Raw genomic sequence first — 10,419 nt, forward strand, 5'->3', positions numbered from 1 at the left:
CAGTTTGTTTGCTTCTGTTTACTTGGTACAAAATGCAATTGTACAAAAATGAAACAGACGGGTGGTTCAGGTCAAAGCAGACAAGTCTTGAGAGAAAATCTGTCATGGCTATTTTATATCAAATAAGGTCATGTTTTTCAGTTGAAAAATACATTTTCAGTGAGCGATGCAGTATTACAATAAAGTATAATTAAGCTCTAGAGACAAACCAGGTGGTGTGTCAGGTCAAACCTTTTACAATGTTTCATTCACGTGGGTGAGTGGTCAAATACATTTTGTATTCAAACAAAAAAACGCTTGATTCATATTTTCAGTGAATGTCCACAAAACCATTAACATTAAGTTACTTTAAACAATCTTAAACCACTTTCAAATGATTTCTCCCCGAGTTAGCCACTACGTGTAAGACTGAGTATGCATTGTCAGATGTGATATTCATATATTTTAAAAATGCCATTTGCCGACAATGACAAAACTGAAACTGTAGCGAGTAATTATACCGGCATCACAAAACACATCAACTGGACTTGTTTTTGAACTGGTATTTCATATTTGCATCTTTAAGACAAACCAAAACATTTTTTAAACATAGTGAGAAACATCAAGCGCAGTGAAATCATCCCAACTGAACACAAATAGAAATCCAAGAAACTTATAATGAACCCAGAACAGTGGTTTGGTTCTGTGTAGAAAAAGGTTTATACAATAGTCACAGTGAATCTCATCTCACTCTCAACCAGGGTGCAGAGGCACAGTGGTGTGCAGCAGGGTAAGCTCACGTATACCTTGAGACTTTGCACAACGTTAAGGAAAACAATCGGCAAACTAAATCATGAATTTCATTAACCCTTGCAGTAATTTTGTCCAGTGCCATGGGAAAAGTGTAAGTTTTATCTTTAAGTTTTAATTAAAAGGGAGACACTTACAGAATCCCAACTCTCCCATGAATCAATTGCTGTATTTACAACAGAAGGCAAACTTGTCATTTTCTAATTCCCCATGGTGCACATAACATTTCCATGACTCTAAAAATGAATAAAATAAAACTCATTTGTTTTCTCACCATTTAGACAGTTGTAGCTTTATCACACCTATAACCCAACAAGTTAGAAATTAAATCTTCTGTGCCGAACAGTATGTAAATCCAGACCATGAAACTATACTCTCCAAATGGTCTCACATGTGTTCAGCAGAAGGTTGGCTGGCTGTGCACTCCCAACAAGTTGGTAATTACAATAATTACAATGTAATATGATATGGCATCGCAGAGAGAGGGAGACCAAGAGATACGGACCAGATTAAAGAGAGCACATGAACAAACAAACATGCTGGTCTGCAGGTACAACTTCTCTAGTCTCGCAGTCCAAAGAAAGGATGAGAAGGAAGGAAAAATAACAAGTGGAAGGACTATGGGATTTGTCATGAAATCCATTTATTGTTGTCATCTCTTCATCCACAGTAGTAGTTGTAAAGCCAGCTCTGCTTCGTGAGTGGAACCTGCAGGCAGAGTCTTAGTCCTGATGTGCGTTGTGTTCTTGGTTAAAATGCTTGCTTCGACACCGCTTTCCCTTATTGCCTTGAAGAACACACGCACATGTCATTTCCAGGGTGGGAGGTGGTTATTTGTTTTCCTGCTTGTTTTGTGCAGTTACCAGCTAATACATGTTCCCTGATGGTACCATTTCTGAAATAAACTAAGATGGATAAATAACTTGCTCTCATCCTTTGTAATAGCAAAGATGTCATCCTTCCAAGGGAGGATGCGAAGAAGAAAGGATTTTAATGATGAACATTCATTGCACACTCAATAAAGGTCAGGAGTAGGAATTCCTCTCTTTGTCATCTCAGTCGTCCCCCAGACGGAAGCCCTGGCCCCAGTTATGACGGCCTCCAAGTCCTCCTCCACCTCCTCCACCTCCTGCTTGCGCCTCTGGTGCCGGTCTCCTGCTGGGAGGAGCTCCAAAGCCTGACACGCCTCCTCTCCTATTAGGCAACAGCTGGTACCTAGAGGAAAAGAGGTGAATAATTCTCATGGAGTGCTCCACTGTTTTTTCTTGTTTTTTTAACCTTATCTCCATGTCTTTATCAGAGTAATGATCAATACAAACAAAATTACAATGGCAACGTGACAAACGTTTATCTAAAGGTGTCTCCTGTTGGGAGGAGCTCCAAAGCCTGACACGCCTCCTCTCCTATTAGGCAACAGCTGGTACCTAGAGGAAAAGAGGTGAATAATTCTCATGGAGTGCTCCACTGTTTTTTCTTGTTTTTTTTAACCTTATCTCCATGTCTTTATCAGAGTAATGATCAATACAAACAAAATTACAATGGCAACGTGACAAACGTTTATCTAAAGGTGTCCACCCACACACATTTAAGATATTTAGCTTTCTTTGTGTCATCCCAGACTACATTTTCATATTGTTGCTTACAGTAAACATGGCAAAATTGTTAAATCTTGGGCCATTCAGTGTGACAGGGTTAGGGACAGGGCTCGGCCACACAAGCTTCAGTGCATCTGCAGCACAATCCACAAGCGTCAGACGCAATCATTTCCCATGTTATCTTGTGGGTCTGTGGGCAGTGCCAGCAGGAGTGCCAGTTTTCTGGTGTGTAGTTCGTCTGTGTGTTGGCTGCCAAGTGGGGTCAACGCATAGCACTTCTCTCCTATTGGTTGGCGTCCGACCAAGGTTCGCCAATGTTGAACCTACACACACGTGTACCTGACACTACACACGTGTCAGACTTCACATGCTTCCAATGCGCCACAACAGGACGCCCCCCGGAAGTGAACGGGGATGCAGATGTGTGACGGGGCTCCTACACCTTGACCAGGCGCCAGCTGATGAGACAGAAGTGCTGTGCATTGACCCCACTTGGCAGTCCTTTCACTTGTAGTGTTCCTTCATTGAGCCAACATTCTGACATAAGTCAACTAACTATAGTAAATTGTCACCGCATGCTCACTGGGAAACTGCTTGGGTTGTGTGTGAGCTTGTGCACGCATTAACACTGTTCGATCAAGCATTAGTTTTAGCATTACAAGCTAATAAGTGGAAACTATCACATTTCAATGATTTGTCCGCTGTATATATATATATATATAAGTATTGCATGTCATGTTTGTATCAATCAATGTTACAAAACCCACCGCAGCCCTCCATGGTTACATGTGTTTCGTCCGACAGGCATTAGTCAGACATCCTCCCCATAACCCAACCCTAAACCTAACCTTACAGGAAGCCACGGGTTAGTTTTAACCTGCCACGGGTTAGTTTTAACCTGCCATGCATGTTGGGAGTCACAGGTTAGTTTGAACTTGCCAAGGGTTCGTTTTAACCTGACACGCATGTCGGGAGCCACGGGTGAGTTGTAACCGGCCACACATGTCGGGAGCGACGATGTTGTCGGACTAATGCCTCTCAGACTGTTAGTATATCTAACCAACGTACTGTATGCACCCCCATAGCCTTATGAGGGTAGAAGGTACTGCTTTCATGTTTCATGTGCACACACACACACACACACACAGGTAGAAGAGAAAGGGCTCACAACGCAGTGTCGGGATGCACACGCAGGTCCAACACACCAAAGGACATGCAGAAACAACGGTCGGACATGCGGTCGAACATGTGCTGCTCCCGTGCTTGCGGTTATGGTTTGAGGTAGGTTGTCGGTCTAATGACAGTCGGATCAATGGTATGTCGGAACTAAAGCCTGTACCCGCAGTGTCAATACTCCAAACTCTATTGATTAATAATGTTTGAAGAATTGAAAGGGAGTTGTGAGGCCTTACTTTTCTAAATTATTGTACTGCACTTGCAGTTTGACTCAAAATAGTAGAAGGATGTGCATTCAATTATTGTTTGTGCACACGCAGGTACAACATACTTACAGGAACTCTGGTGTGGAGAGGAAGGAGCGTCCTCCCAGGTCCATGGGGTATTTAAACATCAGAAAGAAGTACATATGACCCACCAGGTTCCCTATGAGCTCATTGACCACACTGGAGAACAAACAGAAGTCAACATGTTTACTCATTGAATTATTCATGCATGTATTCAATTCATTCATTCACCCGCTTAGACAACAACATACACAAAACAAAGCATTTATTTATTTGAATTAATCATTAAAGCTGTAATCCATAACTTTTGTGTATGAATAAAGCCTTACTTTAATTAACCAACAGCTCAACAGTAACGATTTTGGCAATTACGCAAGGTACCCAAGTTCGAGTAGGACATGAAAGTTATGAATTGCAGCTTTAATGCATTCAGTTATTATTTCAAGTTCAGAGCTAAATACAATTTAGATGTTTGCCACAACTGCAAACTGTGTGAGAGAGTTAGACATTTACTATGCAACATACTAAATGTCTTTCCTGTCACAACAGGTAGGGAGACTTACGAGCCTCCGATGATGTAGTTGAAGCCCAGGATAACCCAAGGTAAATAACAAGCCTGAGATATGGGAAATTATCAATTAATATTAACCTTAATATTATGATTATGTTTAACAATGAATAATGTTATAATAATTACTACAAGCTCACAACGCATTAAAAGGTGGTTGAGGATGAAAAGCTTGGCTACCTTGAATCGTGTTCCGAACCAGAAAGAGACGACGGTGTCTTTGTTGAGTTGAGCCCAGACGTAGAGTACCGACATGATCAATGGGATCATTAGCAACTGGAAACAACAATGACAATGTTAATTGATAATGATTAAATACCTCGACAACATGATAAGAGGGCGACAACAACTCTGCTAGCAGCAGTGGTTCTTGGGGGTAAATGTGAGATCATAACACTGATGTAGTGTACAGTATAAATCTAACAAATTCTCACCTGCATGTCCATCATCAGCCCAGTTATCTACAGGTTCCGAGTCAAGGACCACTTATGGCACAATTTGATTACAGAGCATGGCTTGTTGTGGCAGTAACATGAGAATTAGAAAAGCTTTTGACCATCTCTATTCTTGAACTCACACATTAACTTTAGCAGCTTGGGAGTGTGAGTGTACACTGAAAGAATAATGCATTGTTCCAAATCAATCTGTCAATCCAGAAGGGTTATTAATCAAGAGCTGAACTCTTGATAGTGTACTACACAACTTCAAACAAGGAAAGGGTGTGGGCGAGCCTGTGCTGCATGTGACCTATTTTAGGCTGCTCTGCAGGGGTAGAATGCCACTGGGCCACTGGCATAATGCCACCCAAACCTGGCACACTGCTGCAGCCTGGAGGGACAAGGAAAGAGAAGGAGAGAGAGAGAGAGAGAGAGAGAGAGAGAGAGAGAGAGAGAGAGAGAGAGAGAGAGAGAGAGAGAGAGAGAGAGGTAGAGACTGCAGAAAAAAAGGGAAAGTAAAGAGATGGAGAGGAATACAAGCTAACAAAAGTTTTAACCTTGATGCCAAAGCAATGCAGTAAAAAGCAGGCCTATAGCCTGCCCTGAATAGAAGATGTAATGGTTTTGGGACGCTTGAAGATGAAGGCCAGTGTTGTATCTCTGAAGAATGTAAGGATACAACAATACAGAGCCAGTTGAAAAAGAGCATGAAGACGTAGTCAGCTGGCCGGCCATCAAACGCTCCTGCAAGACAAAATGGAACATTTATTAGACAATAGGTTAACACAGAAAAGTGTGATGCTGCACCGGAGATGGGAGGTTATTAGATTTGATCTTTTATCAGGATAAAAACTCAAGATAGTTTCCCTTTTTGGGATAATTGTGAATATTGACTTGAATATGATTTTAAAAAGCAGGTTTGTTTTTAAAACAGGTTGAAAGTATTACAGTTGACCCTATGCTTCAATGCAGGTTTTGGCGTTATTTTATTTAAAGAACAGATTCACACAATGTTTTGAATACTTTTTTATTTATCCACTATTTATGTAGGGGGACCTGCATAAAATAAAATGTAAATTAATGATTACTGTTATTTAATATTGATTGATCCGAGTGTTCTGAAAACAAAACTAGTTACATTAATTTTACTATGCATTTAAAACTAATTTAACGCTTGGATCAGGTTGATCGGTACCATGTGTAGATTTATTTTATGAATGGGATTCATGAATCCCATTCATACTTCATATGAAGTGTGAATCTGCCCTTGGATGATCACAAAAAGACGTGTGCCAAAATAATTGTTTCACAAAATTATTTGTGAAGTGAGTATGTTTTACCAGTGTCAAACAATCATAAATTGGATTATTTTGGCTAGGATAATCGTGACATGAATTTTCATATGATCCCATGTGTGTGTACTGTACATGAGCGTAAATACAACATACTCTAGCGCAGTGATTTCCAAACTTTTATGCCCAAGGCAGGCACACAATGAGCAAATCAAAATCAGAGTTGGATAATGTGGTAAAAAAATATATATATGTTTTTAGGGTGTAGAATTTGCATCAGTAGCATTGTGAATTGTACAACCAACCAAAGTTCTGATATAAATTAATTCATAACTTTTTGTATAGTTGTATATTAAAATAGCCTAATGTATGGTGGTCACAAAATCTGGGGGCACACCTAGACTTGTCGCAGAGCACACCGTTTTGGAACGACTGCTGCCTGTAGCGTCCAATAAGCTTACCTGTCTCTAGCCTAGAAGAGTACTGATAGAGAAAATAGAGGTTGACCAAGTAGAGAAATCCAGTCCCGGGGCCTACTGGGAAATACAGGGTAGATGTGAATGGTCTCCAGATCTGAAAAAAGAAAAATCCAACTAAGGTCTTGTGTGAATTACATGGAGGAGAGACAAGAAGATACCCGATGTTCCAAAAGAACAGCTTGATTTTTTTCACTTCACTGGATAAATGTCTGCTAAATGTCTAAATTATAACACTTTACTAATTGTGTTTTATCCTATATTAGAATTGCCTAGAGGGTGGGTCGACAGTGGACGTCACAAATAAACATGCAGACCTGCGAGGCGCACTGTTGCTCCGATCCGCACCAAACTTGGCACAAACATTATTCAGGGGTCTGCCATGACAATATCACCAGTGGCCACATCAGGCCCCCTGGGGGCCCCAGGCACACATTGTTGCCCCAAAGTACCCAAAGTCGCTTTACACAAGGAGGGAAGGAACCAACTTTAGTAAGAAAAAATATAAAAACAAAGAAAAAAACGATAAAAGGTTAAGCATGTTAAACATCCTAACTAGACCTCAACTGGGAAAGGCTATACTGAAGAGATGTGTTTTGTGTTTAGTTTTGAAGGAAGAACGTCTTTAATATGTTTGGGGAGTGCGTTCCAGAGAAAGCCCTGCCCCCCTAGGTCCGGTACTTTACTTGGCCTTGGGGACCTACTTTACTTGGCGACCTCCAGGAGGTTGGCTTCACTGGGAATGGGGGGGGAACGTAAGGTTCGAGAAGATCAGAGGGGTTAGGTAGCGGGGTGCCAGATTGTTGTAAGCAGGATTTTGTAGTGTTCGAAAGGGAGCCAATGTAGGTTATGGAGGACTATGGTCTCTGGAGTGGGTAATGGTAGATAGGCAGCGGAGTATTGGTGGTGCCGTTGAGGATACCCTTGCAGTAATGAAGCCGAGATGTAATGAATGCATCAATGAGTGTTTCAGCACCAAATCTGACACAAAAGCTGTTCAGGGGGTCTGCCATGCAAGAAATAATTCTCACAAAAAACTAAATTGCACACATATGGAGTACTGTCAGTGCCCATAACTCAGTCACTCGGTGAGTTTGGAAGTGCTCGTCGGAAGTCACTGAACGGCCATGCGTACCACCACCCGTTTCGAATTTGCACATAATGCAGAAGGCAGCAGCACGATGTGTTAATGAAAACTTCCAAACTCCAACACAAAAATAATCACCTGTACAGAATTTCTTGACAGAAAGTCTACGGTGGACTTTTTATGAAACAAAGTAACAAACGCTTTGCAGATTGAAAGAGGATAATTCAAGCTTGCCTTACAGCTGCAATGTTGGTGAGTTTAACATTGTTTAATACAAGCAGATCAGACTTTTCTATTTGGATGAATGGGCTGTCAATGGAGGGTGTTGCAACTTGCTCTAGATTCACCCCATTATAAAAAAAATCTAGTGTTGCAAATTGCGGCTAGGTAAAACAATGACATCAAGTATGTCATTAGTATGTCCACTCAGTCAGAGTGCCGAATCAGCCGATGGTTCTGTAGGTGTTGCAACTTGTGCTCCACCTCAGAAATCCATCTCCCAGAGGTCTAGTGCGTTAAAAAAAGAGATATACACCCTCGTTTGTGGGCCGATACTGACAATAAGATACTCACTAATGCATAAATCATCCAGGATTTAAAAGCTTTCTTGGAGCATAATCATTGTCTCCTCTGGATATGATATATTTTAGGCAACAATTTTTTGCATATTTTCAACTCAAAACTGTGTGTGTGTGTGTGTTGTGTTGTGTTGTCAAACTCTGTATTAATAGTACTTAGAGCACAAGTGCAGTACTACTATGATTTGAATCCCTTTTCCAAATGTGCCACATCTAAATTGTAATGACAAAGTGTCATCTATTCTATCCCAGCTTATGTTCAACTCAGCTAAAAACCCTTGTTGATTAATGTTGGTTGAAGCGCTCCCAGCAATAACGGGCAGTGTTGGGTATATTACTTTATATTTGGAATATATTTCTTATTACCTTAATTTTAAAGTAATATATTGTATTACATATTACTGTCTGAGCAAGAGTAATATATTAATATTACTATTACATATAACTTTTTTTTAAATGCTCAAATTAAACAATGAAATAGTATAATTATAAATTGTATATTGCGTAGACCAGTGGTGTATGTACAATAAGGCGAGGCCAAACGGCCACCTAGCCAAATTCCATGGGGTGCATACTTAGTTTAGACTAGTCATTGGTTAGACATGGGTTAAGGTTAGGTTTAGGTGTGCTGCCCCATGGGAGGTTAGGTTTAGGGTGAGGGTTTGAGATAGGTTGTAGTTGTAGGACTAATGACTGGTCTAACCAATGACTAAGTCTAAACCAAAAACTGTCTAAACTAAGTACTACACCCTTCAAGGAATACATTTAGCTCCTGTGTTAACTGTCCATAGCTGAGTAGGATGGGGTAGGTCTACGCCAGTAGCGTTTTCAGGAATTACATTTTGGGCAGGCAAGATGCGGCCAATACGCTGCCCACTAATAGTTCTCAGGTCTGGTGCTTGTCCTCACTTTTTTGTCAGTCGTTTTTTCAAATGGATTTGGGTGCAGTACTTAGTTTAGACATGTATTCCTTGAATTCATGGAAGCCAATAAATAATTTGATGACAAATTATAAAAAAAAATAAGTAATTATTTAACTTCTGCAGTTGTCACATAATGTCACAAGACAGAGCCACGGGCAACGAGACAGACAGAAAGTAATACAGAAAGTAATGCAGTAATACAGAAAGATTTTTATAATATAATGGTTTTTTTTTGTTAAGTAATGTATTATATTACAAGTTACCGCATTTCGGTAATATATTACGTAATATATTAAGTTACGTAGTGTTAGTTACCCAACACTGATAACGGGCCATATCAAGTCATGAAGTCATACTACAATGTCATAATTAACTATCATGTATTTAATCTTATGTCTGTTTCTCTGAGGAATCATTGTAGTTGTAATATCCCAGACCCTTGTCATTTCTGGTCACCTTAACCCTCATGCATGTGCGTGTGTGTGCGTGTGTTCACATGAATGTTTGCCATGTGATGAGGGTGTATTAACTTGTGTGTCTGATTGAGTGAGAGTGAATAACATGAGTAAAATAAAGACTAAACGCTTCAACTACAGACAGGTGTCCTTCAATTTCCATTCAAATCAACATTCATAACATATAATAGTAGCTTGCTTGACAGCATCCGGAAGTCATACCCATTTTCCCTGGCTCTGATTGGCTGTTACTGTTTAAGGAGGCCTATGAGCCTTGCTAGCCACCTGCTAACATGATGAGTAAACTAAAGGATGTGAACGAGGCTACTACATAAGAGTTAGCAGCTGGACGATCCAACTGTCAAACGAACACACACAACCACTAGACGTACCTGAAACTTGTTGAAGAAATTTTCCGGCCATAGTACGAGGTACATCGGACTAATCAATCCAAGTTTCCCTATCAAAGGAACAGCTATCGACCCAGCAAACCAGTACCGGGTGATAAAGGGGATGCTTTTGAACCATTCCCCGATATCTGACATCTTTGCATATGATCACAACAACCGATCAGGCGCAGAGAAATAGAAGTCCACCCGAAGAAAAACAACTGACTGGCACACAGTGGCGCCCCTCTCGTACAATTAAAACGATACCACGGTTTGTTCATCCGCTGCTAAGTTTAGTTACATGACGTGGCTAGTCGCAAGTAGCTAGCGTTTCATCTGCGTCAAGGTGCTGCAAATCACCAGGACA

General features: G+C 40.6%; 1 protein-coding gene across 2 annotated transcripts; it reads right to left on the reverse strand.

Annotated features, from left to right (window-relative positions):
- Positions 1 to 3: 3 nt before the first annotated feature.
- derl1 (derlin 1) lies at positions 4 to 10,419 on the reverse strand. 2 transcript variants are annotated; one of them, XM_079502705.1, is made up of 9 exons: positions 10,056 to 10,418; positions 6,606 to 6,717; positions 5,532 to 5,596; positions 4,850 to 4,876; positions 4,596 to 4,691; positions 4,411 to 4,463; positions 3,896 to 4,006; positions 2,135 to 2,213; positions 1,866 to 2,004 (listed from the first exon to the last, which is right to left on the reverse strand). In XM_079502705.1, the coding sequence occupies exons 1-8, from the start codon at positions 10,206 to 10,208 to the stop codon at positions 2,141 to 2,143; spliced, it is 690 nt and encodes a 229-aa protein (XP_079358831.1). In that variant the 5' UTR covers positions 10,209 to 10,418; the 3' UTR covers positions 1,866 to 2,004; positions 2,135 to 2,140. The 2 variants fall into 2 exon arrangements, with proteins under 2 accessions (XP_079358830.1, XP_079358831.1); XM_079502704.1 differs by lacking the exon at positions 2,135 to 2,213 and having other exon boundaries at positions 4 to 2,004; positions 10,056 to 10,419.

The sequence above is a fragment of the Electrona antarctica genome, assembly GCF_951216825.1.
Source record: "Electrona antarctica genome assembly, chromosome: 6".
NCBI classification, from domain to species: domain Eukaryota; kingdom Metazoa; phylum Chordata; class Actinopteri; order Myctophiformes; family Myctophidae; genus Electrona; species Electrona antarctica.

Excerpts from the sequence above, each read along its gene's own strand:
- derl1 (XM_079502704.1), bottom strand. The coding sequence starts at position 10,208 with ATGTCAGATATCGGGGAATGGTTCAAAAGCATCCCCTTTATCACCCGG. Across the intron at positions 6,718-10,055 it reads ATTTCTTCAACAAGTTTCAG|ATCTGGAGACCATTCACATC; the intron begins GTACGTCTAGTG and ends TTCTTTTTTCAG. Across the intron at positions 2,005-3,895 it reads CTCTCCACACCAGAGTTCCT|GTACCAGCTGTTGCCTAATA; the intron begins GTAAGTATGTTG and ends CTTTTCCTCTAG.